This window comes from Magallana gigas, chromosome 8 (assembly GCF_963853765.1).
Source record: "Magallana gigas chromosome 8, xbMagGiga1.1, whole genome shotgun sequence".
NCBI classification, from domain to species: Eukaryota; Metazoa; Mollusca; class Bivalvia; order Ostreida; family Ostreidae; genus Magallana; species Magallana gigas.
In genome coordinates, this window is record NC_088860.1 from 572,546 (window position 1) to 590,000 (window position 17,455).

General features: G+C 31.7%; 2 protein-coding genes across 2 annotated transcripts in view; both read left to right on the plus strand.

The window, feature by feature from the left end:
- The window catches only part of LOC117680330 (uncharacterized), a 50,275-nt gene extending 40,161 nt beyond the window's left edge, over nt 1-10,114 (plus strand). The window contains exons 1-5 of the mRNA XM_011445444.4: nt 4,912-5,426; nt 5,683-5,867; nt 7,112-7,272; nt 9,628-9,812; nt 9,987-10,114. Coding sequence (XP_011443746.3) covers nt 5,108-5,426; nt 5,683-5,867; nt 7,112-7,272; nt 9,628-9,812; nt 9,987-10,033 — 897 coding nt within the window. The 5' untranslated portion in view covers nt 4,912-5,107 and the 3' untranslated portion in view covers nt 10,034-10,114. Of the gene's footprint in view, nt 5,427-5,682; nt 5,868-7,111; nt 7,273-9,627; nt 9,813-9,986 lie in introns of the transcript that reaches the window.
- Nucleotides 10,115-13,883: 3,769 nt separating this feature from the next.
- LOC105339762 (mannose-P-dolichol utilization defect 1 protein) lies at nt 13,884-17,104 on the plus strand. The gene is made up of 5 exons (XM_011445479.4): nt 13,884-14,251; nt 14,346-14,411; nt 14,554-14,686; nt 14,868-15,072; nt 16,574-17,104. The coding sequence occupies exons 1-5, from the start codon at nt 13,969-13,971 to the stop codon at nt 16,793-16,795; spliced, it is 909 nt and encodes a 302-aa protein (XP_011443781.3). The 5' UTR covers nt 13,884-13,968; the 3' UTR covers nt 16,796-17,104.
- The last annotated feature ends 351 nt before the right edge of the window (nt 17,105-17,455 follow it).

Below are 17,455 nucleotides of genomic sequence, written 5' to 3' on the forward strand. Positions count from 1 at the left end.
TATTTCAAGTCTGAGTTATTACGAAAATAATAATAAAGGAAAGGCGTGTTTCAGCTTCGCGTTCGGCATCCGGTAAAATGGGTGGGCAAGACTTGGTCTGGGCAAAACAAAAGATTGGCAGTTATTAATCTGCCAATCTCATTAAAATTTCAGGATATTTGATGGACCAGTATATTTGTATTCTCTGTAAATATTGTGCAAAATAATGCGTATTTGGAATTGACGATTGTCGATCTGCCCCGGCTTTTATTTTGCCACGGCCCGTGTTTGCATACTCATTTTACCAAGACTCGTATTCCATACTTCGAAAACGAGGTTCTTTGTTTAAAGCAGCCATGACATTATACGAAAAAAGGGTGGATCTGACTGATGAATTTGCTTGTTGTGCAACAGTTTGCGTATGAAATAGGGAAATTTTTGAAACATGCAAAATATATTGATGCCGATTTTGTGAAGTAAATTGAGGCTAAATATTTCAATGCGTTGACAGTTTTCACACATGACGTTGGTGTTAGCTTGTTCTGATTTTCGTTTCGTTTTCATTATTTATGCTTTGTAACCTGGGAACTATCGTCTGTATTCCGTGATTTTTACGTATCAAATCAAACAGAGACTTCGGTAAATCAAACAGTTAACTGTTTACCTGCGCAAATTAAGAAAAATCTGATGTATAAAAAAAGTACTGAAATACAATTTATTCTATCGGTAATTCGGCAGTATCTTTTGCGTAATGGTAGATTAATGCAATAGGTTTTGTTGAGATGCTCGGCATTTTCTCGAGTTTATTCAGTTTAAATAGAGTTTGATATCGCTGACGGAAATATGTAGGTATATACATGTATACATGTATATATAATTCATTTCGAAAAAATAAATTGTGTTCCTTATTTATTAAAGTGCATGTTTCTTGTGTTTAATTGTTTACAATTTCTATTTACTAATCATATTTGAGTGTTAAGCTTCGAATTATGAGCAAGATACAGAGATTTGCTCACAATTCTATGTTTGTACACAGATCTTAAAAACTAAAGATTAAAAAAGTAAAAAGTTTGTCAATATTTATTAAGAACATTTTCATACTCTGTTCTTCCAGAAACCAACTTTAACAACTAATTGTATTGTAAACTTAACCTTTTTTCGTCATTATTACTCCTACTGTACATGTGATCCTGGACTGTGTTTATGTACATTTGTATAAACTGATTTTGAACCTCAAATACCAGTAAACCGGTCTTGAGTGAATAAAAAAAATTGAAAATCTTAGACAATTCTTTTTTTCCATTTTAAATGCTGAATAGGAAATACCAAGTTAAAAATCTTAAGCTGAATGTAATGAACTCATGTGAACAAAATATGACTCAAACTTAGGCGAACTGTGAGCTCTGTATCTTGCTTATAATTCTACGATTGACGCTGAAATTTTGGTTGAACATTAGAAATTCTATATGAATTAGAGTATGTTAAATACTTGTAAAAACAAAATAAAAGAATGATATTCTGTATATACCTACTCTCTGGAGCCCCCTCTTTATACAATAAATAATGTGAAATTTACATCAATTTTGATAGTTTTTCAAACACGAGTAAATAAAAAACGACATCTTTAAAACAGTTTCCATAGTTCTGACACATTTCTGTTGCGGGGATAAGTAATCATCGCTATTCCTAAGAAAATATCACAGCGGAAAATTATCCTGGTTTGTACGCGAGGTTAATAACAGTCATTTTATTATAATGGAGAAGACAAATTAAATTTTTGAATGTTTTAAATTTGAGGAATTGAGCACATTGAAGTACAATTTTCTTCTTCACATCTATACATGTAGTATTTTTTAAATAAAATACAATAACTATTATATTTTTAAAAAAAATACAATAACTAGTAATTAGTTGATGAAAAAAATGTACCTATATGCTCTCATTTATTTTGATCGCTTTACAAGGGGGGGGGGGGGGCGGGGGGCAGAACGAATATATATAGGGAATTGGAAGTTAACAACTTAACAGTGTACACCTACCAAATGTTTAGTTTTATATCTTGCGTAGGATTTTCTTATTCTGGTAAAAAATAGTATCTCATGAAGGTGCAATGTCAAAGATTACGTGTATGCTAAATTAAGTGTAAAATTCGAATACTTGACATATTTATTTTTTGTTATTCTACCGAGGGACCATATGGCACAATTTCTTTTGAACGCCCATTGTTGCTCAGGTGAGCGATGTGGCCCCATGGGCCTCTTGTTGCTTTTAAGTTGGCATAATAGGTGATTAGAATTATTCGTAGAAATTTTGGGATGTATGCACTCGTCATTTCGTATTAGTCATCTTGCAACGTACTACGTACCACGTGACATGGAAGTAATACAGAATAAGTTTTGTTTTTGCACCGGACAAGTTTATTACACTAGAATTGTTTAAAATGCCCTATACGATCGAAATGCATTTTACGATTGGCATTTTCTTGCACTTTTGCGGCAGAGCTCGGTTTTTTTTCGAATACCACAGATTTGTTGATCGTTTTAAATCTGTTGATTTTAGACATCCACATTGTCATCGAAACGTTTTGTTTATTGGTCTTCTGTACAGTGCTTTATACTAACGTAAGCTTAGTTTCTCGACACAATTTGAAAACTTTCGTTTCACATTCTATGGACCTCAACAACCACACGTACATATTTTAAAGCTTTCTCTTTAATAAAAACATTTCAATAAAATTATTTGGTACACTATTATGATTTCATAAAGATAAAAAATCAGGTAGCAAAAAAATGAACAAATTATGGATATTGAATACACATTCTTATTAGGGATGTCAACGAGTACTCGAGTACTCGACTATCGCTCGGTCACACCGATCACTGACTAAAATTGTCTTAATCGATTACGCGTTAAAAAACGACTGCACCTCCATGGACTGAACAAAATGTTCCTGAAAATAACACAAAGTGAGTAAAATTGATCTTAAAATATTTTGGGTACGAAATTGAGGGAAAAAGTTTTATCAACCAATAGATTTTAACAATGCACAGTCAACTTAAAAAGTTGAAAAACAAGGTCCTTTAACAATATTGATTATTTATCATATGTGAAGAACCAAGCAAAAACCTCTTTTATCTCAATTATGACGGTTAACATATTACAACATCGTTAAGGTTGTATATGTATTCGTATCTGCCATGTGTTTCAATTCGGTGTTCAAGAATCAATTACATAATTATGAAGATAATTCTGCTATGCCTTAAAGTTTTGCATCATCAAATAGTCCTGTTTTATCAACTTGTTTGTCAGTAGCTTGCCTCGCCTTAGAAACTGTTCATAAGAAGAACATGCCCTTGCGTATCGAATTAACTGAGAAACAAAAACACCATATGCAGGTGATAAGGGTATATTGCTACATAAGAAAGGAAAGTTGAATATAGAAAAATTAAAGTCATCGCGTTTATCATAAAGTTCTGTTGTTAGGTTACCATCAATTTCCATTTCCAGTAAAATATTTAAATATAAACAGATGACTAAGACACTGTGGTATCTTCTATTTCAAATTCACTGGGATATATCGAGTCGACGTAAGAATGGATATAACAATTGTTAATTGATTATATGTCGTCGATATACCTGAATGTTGATTTATTTTTTTCACGTTCAAGTTTTTGGATAAATTCTACTTCATAAAAATACAAAATAGGTCTACTAACAATGGGGCACAAATGGTACCCATGGGAATTCCAGCAAATTGTTGGAAGACTTGATTTCCAAAAACTACATAGATGTTGTGTATCAAAAACACAAGCATCTTTTTAATGTCAACTTCAGAGTACTTGTGGTTGCAATCATAATGGGTTTTAACAGAATAAATTTTTAAATTTTAGATTAACTAAAGTCCAGAGAAAATAAATTGAAAACATAAGTGTATAACTAAAGTCCATGTGTCACATGATGGCTGAACAATGAGTAAATGAATACAATATGAAAATCTTAATGCAAGTGTTTGATACATATATCGTATATATCTATTGTTTAATCAATCTTACGACATAAAGTGGGTAGTATCCCTATGTGCTGATTTTTTAATAATCTTTTCTTCACAACAAGAATATTAAAACAAAATAGAAAAAATGGATATCTCTGCCAAGTTATTTAAAATTGGAAAACTTAAATTCCCAATGTTGTTTTCAAAGAAGAAATTGATATAATGCATTTCCAAAGGTTGATTTATCTATTAATTATAGAATGATATAATGATAACAGTTGATGTGTTCCTCCTGTTCATTGATTTGAAAAGCATTAAATCACATTGATATTTGCAGAGCAAATGGTATTATTCTTGTCGCTTAAAAAATTGAAATCTGTGCTTATATTTTTGTCTACGAAATGGATTTTCAGGAAGAACAAGTTTTAACACTTTAAAACATATTTCATAACATGTAGAATCGTGCTGCTGTATGTGGCATCCTATAAAGACGTACAAGAACTATGAGACACAACCAGGTATCCAAATAAATTCCTGGACAAGTAATCCACTGAGTGACTTGGTAGAAATGGATCTAATTCGTACCTCAAACTAAAGAAATCATATATGTGTGAAGTATGACCTGTCAGGCGATGAGCTAAGAAATAATGCAGCGATTTGATGAAATATATTCGTCTAAGTATTCGGCATCAGAGTTTGGTATGCAATTGGAGTTTACAAAGTTGCTATACGACTATTATGAAATATTAACGATTTTTGATGTTATATAATTACAATTATCATACTTTAAGAATTTTTATGAATAAGCTTTTCGTGACGATGATGATGTCTTTATTTGTGCAAATAACTTGGTATCATATCATTGAATTTATTATCACATTCTCCAAAGCTTTGCAAGCATCATCGATTCTTTTTGTCATTACGTTTAGTAACTCGAAAAAACTTTAATATTAAACAATTTGATTGAACAGAATAAAAACCATTAGTATTTGGTCAATAGACAGACAGTACATGCCCCGGTATTTCTCTGGTTTTTGGTAGATTGTTCGAGCTGCAGAGACAGGAAGGACATTCATCACATTATGCTACAAATACATGAAGTGCAATTAACAAGAGATTCTACTTATTAACAGGATAATGGCTGAATTGATACTTTTTGTGGTGTCCTATCTCTTTATAACTTTCTTTATTTCAATGAATACTGCGGAAGAGTCAATCTATGCAAGTCTCTTTTATGGATTGGCGGGGTATCGAGTTAGAAACTCCTTGACTTCATTCACTTTGTCTGATAGTTATTTCTCTGAGTGCTGTATGAGATGTTTGCAGTATCAAAACTGTTATAGCGTCAACATTCAGGGAGATGACAGATTCTGTGAAATAAACACCCTGGGTCCAAGCGGGTACGGGGATTTGGTAGATGCAAACGGAACTTGGACATTATTCATCAGAACCTACGGTAAACAATTTTTGCTGGTGATCCTTACTCTTAAGGAGATTGTATCATTTCTGGTTTTCTTTGTAATATCAATAGATATTTAAGGTTTTGCTATCCATGTGTGTTTAAAGCTTCTTATAACATAAATCTAGAAATTTATCTTTTAACTTTTGAGGTAAAAATATACATTGTGAACAACAATAAATAAGGCACATAAATCATAATGACTGACTTTAAAAATTTCATTCAATGATCACCTCTCAATCTTTTGTTACAGTTCCCCATAACGAGCTAATGTTCCGGGCTACCCCGGGAGTTGGGCTGAGTGTCAAGGACAGCTGGCTAGGGAATATCATTCCCCCGACTGCTCAAGACACGTGTATTTCAATGAAGAACACGTCATGCTCTACGCATTACCGGAATCCACGGGTGGACATCTGGGAAAGTCTTTCCATTTCTCAAGTATTGTGCTTCTCTTGATTATACAGACGATTCTATATTGAGCAAATGCATGATATGATTATCTTTTAACTCACATCAAGTAATGTCAAGAAGTTTAACTATTTTATTAAAAATATTTATTATTTATTATATGATAATTAATTAAAAATTATTTAGAAATTTAGCTCGTGTTATGGATTGGGAGTTTTCCTTTAATACAGAACTCTTCTTAATACAGTCTGAAAATGGCCACGAGTCGCAACCTTCTGGCATTCTTAAAAGACACATAGTCAGTATTATAAAGCATTATATATAGAACTAGACTAGATGCTATTACAAATAAGTTTAAAAAATAAATTTACAGAACGATGAGAGACAAAAAATATAGCACTAAGACATCGTTGGCTTTAGATACACGCATAATTTTCGGGTTAGCGGACGGGATGGGATGGTGTTTAGAGCCAAAGCCATGGGACGTTTTTCTTTCCTTTAAAACATTATGAAATATACAAAATAAAAAATCAATTCTCTATATTGCATTCAATCAGGGAGGGTCATAAAAATGAAATGTGTATGGATTTTTTTGGGGCAAAACTGAAATGTGTATACGAGCACAATGAAACAACGCTTGATTATTGTAGGGAAAGAAGTCACAATAAGTTTTTCAAAATATGTTTTAAACTTTGACTAAAAGCGATCGAGAGAGGATGATATTCCCACATATATAAAAAAGTACATTTTTCCTTTATAAACCCTGTGAAGAATTGGGGAAAGGGTTAAAAACTATACGACTCATTTGAGGGGACACTCTCTTTGACATGTTTGTGGTTGTTTGAGAATTTTTTAACGGTGTAAAAAGACTATCATCATTGAGTGCGTAAGCAAATGGAGTCGGCTAGAGTGCACACTTTTAATAATTTTTAAGATGATATCAGCAAATGAACGTTTTTAATAAGTTTTTATTGAAAAAATTGATCTTAAATCCGATTTTACTGCGGTGGGTGTAATGTTATGATTCAAATTTTATCAATGATTGTGTTACTAATTTCATCAGTTAATGATAATGATACCATTGTAGCTATATACTTTGGAAAATAAAACATTATTTGTTTATAAATGGATTAGATATAACCTCAGTATCTAATCCATTAATTTATTAACAAATCAAAACAAAACTTGCGGCCAGTGAGTATCGATAAGTGTTATTAAGTAAATACTCACTGGCCGCAAATTTTAGGGTAAAATTTACCATTTGTAATTTTAAGGTTACTCTTGAATTGTACAAGCATGGATCTAAGGTGGCATTTATAGCGTTTGATGGGAAAGATTCGACCATTGAAAACTGGTTCAATTCTTCCCGTATTTTGAACAGCAGCTGGAGCAATGTGACCCCCTCTACCATCTACAACTATTTCTCCATAAAGGGGTAAGTCATAACTTTACTTCGAACAGGTTGATTAGTGTCTACATAATAAATAATAATGCACATTTGATTGGCTAGAATTGCTGATATTTAAATCGTTTTCTTGTCTATTCATTGCCAAAAAGTTTAATGTAAACATTGCATAAACTTATCTATCACCAAATAGTGGTTAAAAGGAATACATATAATACATATATAACCTCATTTAAATTCAGAAAAAGTTGATGTTAAATATGCAGACACATTAATTGGCAGTCGAATCATTGTAAGGTTTGAAACAGTCTATGATATACTAGTTGATAATATTACAAAGAAATCAAGCAAATTTTGAAATTCAAAACCATAAGAAGCTTTACTTTGTGGACAAGGGACTCGCGAACTCGGTGTTCCCTGATATAACGTTACGCATCAACTAATCTAATTAAAAACCTGTCTCGTTTTATAATAATATAAGTATCATACAAATATTTTCTGTGTTCTGACAACAACTTTTTACATCAACACGTTGCCCTCCAATGCATGTCGTTAATAATAATATTTTAAAATTGCTGTCAACTCGCTTAATAAACTTTGATTTTATGGTAGACATATATAGCTTAAATTAGATTTATAGCAATAAATAATTAAAAAGGTAAAATGGATTAGTAAAATAACTATGTTCAAGTTTCAAAGAATATTTTGTTAACTTCACTAAAGTCGGCTTTTTAAAATAATTATTTTAACGGACTCGTTTTATAACTACAAAAGGTCAAAGTTCGTGATTTCATACTTCCGTTTTAAGAAAGTAAATAAATTTTGAGGGAAATGGGTACATTTTTATGTGACTAGAAAGGAGGTTATTTATGCTTAAAATGTGCGAAAATAATGTCACAATTTATATCATGTTCCGTTTCCACTTTTTTTTAATGGACCATTCAAAAATAGATCAAAATGCAACCAAAGTCAAAATTTTGTACTATAATGTAAACGAAAACATTTTATTTGAAAGATTTCACAGTCCGCCAAATTTCAGGACAAACATATTTTAGTATATGCGTAATCTGGTGTTTCTAAAACGCTATTCAAAACCATATGTTGCGGATTTCCTTTGTTGTGGAAATTGGTTAAAAGCTTGCGTTGTTACTTTTTCACTGTATACTACAAAAACCCGTAAAATTAAAAGAATATGAAATAATTTTTTACGTCAGAAAAATCTTGACGTCACATAATCTGTAAGTTATATCTCTGTAAATACAAACCTCAACTTAAGTTGGTCTGCCTTATTCTTTTCATTTTCAAACATTTGCGATCATTGAAATAGGTTTTTGTATTGATAATTCATTGCATAATCCAGGCTAAACAATTTTTTGCAAAACGTTTATTATGTATCTGTACTACAATATTAAAATAATCGACTCGAATTATTCGGCTTTAATACCGAGAAATCGGAAGAGTACTGTCTTTTGTTTTATATATTTTAAACATCATTGGTACTTGAAGATTACCAGTTTGTTTTTATTTTTTCTCAATAAAGCTTCGCTAATTAATAATCAATGAAAAATCCTTTAAAAAAATCCGGAAATCATCAGAAATTTTCTTATTTTACAATCTTGCGCATGCGCATTACATTCACGCTAAATCACGGGAGGATCTTTATTTTATGTTTCCACAAAATCACATTTGTACTCAGAAACGATAAAACAAATGCGTGTAAATTCAATGGAATTTTTTTTCTGTTCATCAAAGTAAATACGGGAGATAACTCTAACACAGTGCATTTACCATTAAAAAAAATCCCGAGAGTTTCGAATGTCAACACGGTGTGTAAAAAACGTTGTTCAAAAAATGTTGAATTCTGCAATAATAGAATTAAACTTTTCGAAGAAAGGTATTTACAGCTTCTAAATGGTTTGTTATGAACATTGTAACTGTTTTTTCAATGCAATTTTATCAATTTTCTCCATAACCTCTTTGGAGCGATTCTGTAATTTTCTACTACATTACGGGTATATGGGAGGCATTTTAACTGTGATGAAGGTCTTTCCCCAGATTTATTTGTTATTTTTATCTTTTGTAAGGTAACGATCAATGTGTTACGTTGCCTTTATAAAGTTAAAATGAATTTGTGTTTTTTTCCATATAAGGAAAAGATTTACATGTTATTTCGTTCCTGATAAGGTAAAGATAAACGTGTGATTTTGTTCCTTGTAAAGTTAATATCAACGTGTAGACTTATCCCTGGTAAGGTAAAGATAAACATCAACTTTAAAAACGACGGTCATCGTGGTGCAATTTTAAAATGTAACAAAATGTAATAATTTGCACGAAAGCACACCTCTTCTCTTCATTGATATGTCTTTATAACTTTTCCATTGGTAGGCATTCTGAATGCTCTCGATCATTCTTTGTCAACACACACTACCACAATTGCTCAGTTGACACAGGATATATGGTGGTTGTGGACCCCCCAACAGCGTGTTGTCCCTGGGAAAACGTCCCCAACAAACCCCAATTTTTCTATTCAGCGGTGGATGGTACTGTAACCTATCAAAGCGGATCGACAGGTAAGATACATAGGCTGAACATTTTGTTGCGATTTTTCAATACAACTAAACACAGCAAATTAAATCCTTAGATTGCCATATTTTATCAACTGAATATTTTTTTTCTCAAAAGTTTAACTTTTCCAAACGAATGTTCTTATTTTCTTATTTTCATTTCGTCTCTGATGATTATAGATCTTGGTACAGCAGAAGTCATGGCAGTTTTTGTAAACATCAGTTAAGTGTGTAACAACACTATTTTAATTAATAGAAAATTCAGACCACAAGGGTTATTGTTGGTTTATATTTTGTGTGTGGTTTTTTTCCCCATTTTTTAATGTCTTCGATTCATTCTGTTGAGCATTAAATTCACACAACAAACTAACAAAAACTAACAAAATAAAATGGCTTTTTGAATTTTCACAAAATTGAAAGAGTATTGTTCTTTCATCGAGGAAGCAAATAGCGCAATGCTTGTTCCTCCAAAATGCCTAAAGCATCACTGCTTCATGGATTTTTGACATATTTGTTCCCCGTGAGTATGATATATTTGAGATAGTTTAAAACATACGATTTAATGAATAAAATGTGTTAATCTTAAGTTTGCGACACTTTAGCTTAGCAATGTTGCATATGAAGTGTAAACTGTGTGTTACTAACAATAAAGTTCTTTTATCCTGCATCTACCACTTGCACTGACCAAATAAAGGTAACCCAATAATCAAAGCTATATTTGGCCAATGCATAAATATAGACCCGTGCATTTAACCGCTGTTCAAGTGCATTTTGATGTCATATTTCTTGCTTCATTTACGCCATTGCATCATGGGTTCAACTGCATCAAAATTTGTCGAATAAAGCTCATTTGAGGCGCAAAATGTAATATTATGTTGCAGGATAAACAAAATACATGATAACTGTCTTGAAATAAAAGCGATATTTGGGCTCGGGTCGATAACATGAAGAGGGCTCAGCAAGCCCCCCCCCCCCCGTCACGTTTTCTTACCCTCGCCCAAATATAGCTCATATTTCCAGACAGTAACCACGTATTTTATATTTAATGGTGGATCATGTACGTATAAAGGTAACGAAAATGACAACCAGATACATCCGATCGCACCTTGATAGAACATATGAAACGTTCGTAAAGTTCATATCAGAGTTGAAGAAAACTGCAATCAAACAAGAAATAAACAATACAATGAAACAGATTTCTAAAGAATAAAACGTCGATTAACAATGTAAATTATCCAATATAGATAGTCTTGATTAAACTTTCTTAAGGGGGCATGGTCACGATATTGGTCAAATTTTAATTTTATGTTTTTATTATTTACAATGCTTTAGAAATGCATAATTTGAAAGTCATTCGTAGAGTTATAAGCAAGATACATGGCTCACAATTCTTTGTCATGTAAACAAGGCTCGTGTACTCTTTTGTTAACATAGGTTCAATATACCAGTAAAAACTCTGTTTCCAGATCATTTATTAATCTTTTTATTTATTTTAAGCATAGATAAACAGTTCTTAACGTTTAACACATTCGTTTTAGGTTTAAAACTGAAATTTTTACTTCAACGTTCAAAATGTAAACAAGCTCTGTAATTCTGTAATTTCAAGCTCTGTAATTCGCTTTTAACTCAACAAATGACACTCAAATTTCGGTTGCCGATTAAAAATGCCTTTCTGAAGCATTGTTAATATTAAAATCGGAAAAATAATTTTTGACCAAAATCGTGACCATGCCCCTTTAAATGTAATAATTAAATTGATTGTATATTGCTACGGAATTGCAAATCAACATAATTATTTGAATAAAAGGACAAATATGACAATATAAAAAAAACAAGCAGTGTTCGATATTTTATCCATGAAATGAATTTAAATGCGAAAAATTAAGACGATAGATGGCTTCAGATTAAACTTTTAACGTCAAGATAGAGCCCTATCATGAGTAAGGAAAACGACTCCTTGTTTATATGACCAAACTAGATGGTTCTACTTCAAAATAATCAAAGGTCCAATTTATTTAAAAACAGATTGTTTTTGTTATTTTGTTCACCTTATTGACCTTTTCTTTATTTTGACTTACAAAATACAAAATGTGAATAAAATTATAAAAAAAATTACTGAATCATGAAAGACAACTTCGACAGATAAACAGGCTGGTAATTTTTCATATAAAAGTCTTTTAAAGGAGAATTCATTAAGTAGGTTGGATTTCACATTCAATCCAATAACTCAAGTTAATTGGTTGATGATTTTCAAAAGAGTATATCATATTAACCCCGCAAACGTTACCTTTATACGCGCGTAACTTTTGTATCAAAATAAACAGTTAAGTTTTGGACGCTAGCTAATATTCAGTTTATTGCAAGTTTTATTGTTACCTATAGTTAAAAGTATATTTTTTTATTTTGCAAAATCACGTTATTTAAATCGTTAAACCACGTTCACTTAGTTGTATTATTACATGTTATCTTATTTATTTCATTTTTTTTTGTATTTTTAAATAATAATAATAAACGTACATTTATGTCCCTTTTTATCACTTGTATCTTAACTGTTAAAATATAAATCTGTTTAATCCTTAATTTGTAAAATGTATTACCGTTTTTGGCAAAATATTTTGCAAATTATCTTTTGTTTCACATGATCAAGTACTCGGTTTAGCATTATACTGTTTCTGAGTGTAAGTAATTTTTTGTTTCTTTATCAAACGCATGTCATATAATCTAAGATCGTTTATATATCAGAAATGAACAATATTATTTTCAATGATTGATTATTAATAAGAAATATATGCACGCATACATGTTTGTCGTAATAAATGTTTAAGCTTCTTTTAGAGTTTGTTTTTTTATTACGCCTATTTGTTAGTACGTTTATACAAATACAGAATACCTTATCCAGGTATCCATCTTTATCAGCGGAGACCTTGTACAATTTATTAGCAACCTTGATGAATGCACTCTATCAACCATCAGATGATACAAGATGGATGGTCTAGACAAAACAACCTAGGGTACATGGACACGTAGAACAAAACTCATTTGTAAAGTGTAAACATATGTACCCGCTTTTTACAGGGTTTCTTGTTTTGTTAAAAGCTATAGATATATTTTTGAAGGTGAAATATGTTAACCTTTGAAATATTATTGTATCGATTTGTTTAGCTCACCTTTAATAAAGGCTAACCCCTAACCCAACAATGTGTGAGATTGAAGTCATATTTAGAGTTTAAATCATAAAAGAGGCCTAAAATAAATAAATAAATAAATGAAATTGTGAACTTTAATTTATAGCCCATTGATCCTAAGTGGATTGGAAAATGAGGAATGTTATATGAAGATAAAAGCAAGTATTTGATAAAAACGCCTCCGATTGCGTAACGATCTCTTGCTTAATCAAACTTAAAAAATTGTAGGAAGAATCAATCGTGCCGCATTTTAATTACTTTGTTCATAGCGAAAACATCTATAACACACCAAAAATTGATCTCTTAAACAAGTTATTTCAGAATTCTTTAAATCCTTATTGAAAATATTCAATTAAGATATTCTTAAAGTAAAAACAAAATTATAAAGTAATTCGAAGTACTTTGTATTTTTTCAAAATATTTCTAAAAGCAACACCCCCCCCCCCAAAAAAAAAGTGTCTCTATTTTTTTTATTACATACGTATAGTGATCATGTTCACTTTGTCATACGGTAATGTGTCATTTTGCATTCATAACAAACAGCGTTTGTCATCTAAAATGAACAGATAGTTATTATTTTTATCAATTACTACAATACAATTATAAATATTTTGAGAATGCGTTAGCATGCCATATTCAATATTGTTGGTTTTGTTTGTTGTATGAATGATACTTGTATCACTCAAGAATTATATTTAGAGGTAGGAGTCATTAAATAAATGTAAATACAAACTGACAAAGTTTACAAACAAAGAGTAAGTATTTCATAATTTTGTTTCAACTCCATCGGTGTAAACATCACAACTTATGTCGTAATTAAGATAACTCCACAATCACCGTATAAGTGACTATTATACACGTTTAGAAGTACCGTGGACTTTGGTCCCTACTCACCACGCACAGTCAGCGCATCACCCTCTCTCTCTCTACCTACTATCTCGTCTGGACCGACTAGGGTCAACGTGTTTACACACTTAATGACCGGCTTTCGGAGGCTGGTATTTCTGTCGTTTATCGCGCCATCTTGTTGTTTTTGGTCGTTATCTCTCAGACAGACAGCGTGTAACATGAATGATACCTATATCCACGTATATAAACCTTTCGATAGCGTGGTGCTCGGTATTTATGATTTGTTTGAGCTCCTATACAGCGCCTGGAACATGTTTGATGCGACAACCACTGCGGCCGAGCCGATTGACGGAAGTGTCATTCCAGACGTGTGTTACACAGAACTTTTTCAAAGGAGGTACTTATTTTACGGTAAGAAATCACACAAACCATTACACGTTTTTTGTGACATTATAGCAAAAATCGCGTCTAGATTCTCGTACAAATATATTGTTTTGTTTTGTAGGACAATGTCTATTGACGTTTATAGTGAAAATCTACGGTTACGTGTTGATCGGATCCATGATTCTGGGTAATTATTTTTACTTATGCCATTCATAAACACCATTTTATTTATGTTTATGCTACATGTAAATATTTTTACCTTTATGTTATACATTTTTTAAATTTGCAAACATTTATATTGCACTATATTTTTTCTATTGAACTTAAAGGCCAACTTCCTCAAATATTCAAAGTGCTCAAAAGACGTAATGGCTCCGGAATCAATGTCTTGAGCACGCTTTTGATGCTAGAGGCTTCCTCTTCCACGGTTGCTTACTCCGTGTGGAAGCAGTTTCCTATCAAGTAGGTTGTTTAACACTTGTATATTGATTTTTTTTGTACAAATGTAATTGTAAAAAGGTTATGAATTGATTAGAAACTTGATTTAAATTTGATTCACACACCAGTGTCATATATATTTTTGATTTTAAAAAGCAGATAAAAAATACCGCAATTTTTAATGCTAACTTTATGATTTTTCAAGTACCTGGGGAGAAAATCTAGTGTTTATGGTGGAAAACGTGATCTTGGTGTGTTTATTGCTGCAATACAACAGGCGCCCCCTATCGGCACTGATGTTTATGCTGCTCTACGTTGTAGTTATGCTGCTTCTACTCCTGCCTCTTCTTCCCACGACCTTCCTCATCTCTCTTCATATTCTCAGTATGCCGATTTTTAGCATAAGCAGGGTGAGATATATACGTTTACTTAGAGATAAGTTGATAACGCTTGGTTCGTTTATCTCAGTCGGATAGTAAAATGTATCCTAAACAAATTAAAATGAAAATTTATTCAAATAATAAATATCAGTGCAAGTACTTTTAGATGGTCCTGCGTTTTAATAAATTTTATGACATCGTATGTAACTTTTGGCTTTGGAAAGAAGCGGAAATCCAATTTAAACATCTTTACAATTTGCAGTTCTATACTAAGGACGGCAAGTCCTATTTGCTCTGTGCATAAAATTGAGTAGCCAAGATAAGTAATTTTTTTTATTAAAAAATTCTACATATAACTTTACAAAATCATTTAAAAAGCCCCTGTGACGCAAAAAAAGAAAACCATGTTCAAAACGCACCTTCACAACATCCCGGAAAAAAAAGAACTCAACGAATAACCATGTTTTGATGGTATTAATTGAAAAATCATACTACAAATACATTTCTTATTTAAATAATATTTATTCTTATGCGAATAGAGAGTCTATAAACATATTTTCTTCTTTAATTTTTGTTCCTTCATAGGAGACAATTTTTGATTATTTTTCAACTGAGAAAATGTTACAGTTATCGAAATATTGTTTGAAATGTTCTGTAGTAAAACAAAGTTCTTTTCTTTTCATTTTTATGATTATTAAATTGAATATACGATTGATCCAATGAAACCTGAACCATTTAAATTTTACATGCACATGGATATTGTAGAAATGAATTTATATTCTTAAATACACATGCCTACGTGCATTAAAACAATCATTTTAAAGTAAAACATCCTCAAATTTTAGCAAGAGAATACTCTAAAAGCAAGCAATTTAATAGTTTTGATCTAATAAATGGAAAGAAAATCAAATTCAAGCGAAGTTCATCTTGAATTACGTTTGAATGAAAAATATAAGTAAGAGTCCTGTATATCAAATCATCAAAACTCTTGTTGAATTAGTTGAGCCTTTGGGCCCTTAAATTGGTTGATGGATTAATTATATTTTAAAGTCTGATCTCTGTTTAGTTGGCACGTGTCTAGAAAAGCATGTCACCTAGTTTTTGCTGTCAATGACGATGTCAGCGACCTATCTATTATGACACCATGTCAGTGAAACGCTGTAACAAAATGACGGTCGTTGAAACAAACCATGCAAAGGCTCTCCATCATAATCATTAATGTATATGATAGATTGTGTAGAAAAGAAAAAAAAAAAAGAAAAGTCTCATTTTTTAGTTCTGTAAATGCATGTTTAAAACCAATGCAGGTTGCATAAATCATCCATCTTTTGCTCTGTGAATAATAAATTTGGTGGCACACGCGAAATTGCAGTTTTTAAGAAGTTTTTCTTCTTATTTTGATAATGACAATTATAGATTATACCTTTATATAATTGTAGATCAATATTTGTCTTTTGTAGGAGTTGTTGAATCATGTACTGTATCTTATTCCCCCACAATACTGACTTTTGCACGTGTTTATTTTTTGTAGGTTATGCAGATTTACACAAACTACAGAAACCGTGGCACGGGTCAGCTATCCGCCGCCTCCGCCTTCCTCAGTATGTTTCAGAGCTTCGGGAGATTTACCTCCTCTCTTCTCCTTACGATGGACAAAATCATGATTCTCACTTTCGTTCAAGCCAGTATTCTCAATATCGTTCTAACTGCACAAATTGTGTATTATCGTAGAAAGGAGAAAAAAGGCAAGTGAGGGGAATAATTTCTAGGTTAGTAGAGAAGAAGATTTCTCGGGCTGTTAAAAGAAGCCATTAACTGCACTAAGGCAAAATGCTCAAGGATGTGAAACGGTGTCCAACGTGGAAACTCAAAATAGGCCTCCATACATCAGTAATGAGTGAGTTTTCTGATCGCGGTATTCCGTCCCAAAAAGAGAAATAATCTCAAGGACAGACGACAAAAAAGAACGTAATAAACTTGTAATTCTGATTTTTCTTGAGATCCGACTTTATGGTCTCATTGAACTGTTGTTGCAATGTTTATGATTAAACAATAAAACGGTGTTGAGTCTAACAAATATTATTATTTTTATTAGTGTTATATTTTTTAACGAAGAGTGTGAAAAAAAGGGAATGCATACAACCAGCACAGCATTCATTGTAACGATTAAGCGTAAATTAATCGTTTCGGTAGGCTGGTCTTTTTTTTACCTGTGTATTACTGAATTACCTGGAATAAGCCAGATTCATAATTCCCTCATTTCGTAAACCATAAACAATTTAAATCATAACAGTATTATATATTCAAATTGTAAAAGGCGTTTCCTACAAATAAATATTATGAACATTATTTCCTACGTTTTCACACTATTTTTAGTCTTTTTAAAGGTAAGAAACAAAAAAAAAAGATTAAA

What these genes read in the sequence shown, in the direction of transcription:
- LOC105339762 (XM_011445479.4), top strand. Translation starts at nt 13,969, where the DNA reads ATGACCGGCTTTCGGAGGCTGGTATTTCTGTCGTTTATCGCGCCATCT. An exon ending in GATCGGATCCATGATTCTGG is followed by an intron (nt 14,412 to 14,553) that starts GTAATTATTTTT and finishes TTGAACTTAAAG; the next exon opens with GCCAACTTCCTCAAATATTC. An exon ending in TGGAAGCAGTTTCCTATCAA is followed by an intron (nt 14,687 to 14,867) that starts GTAGGTTGTTTA and finishes TGATTTTTCAAG; the next exon opens with TACCTGGGGAGAAAATCTAG.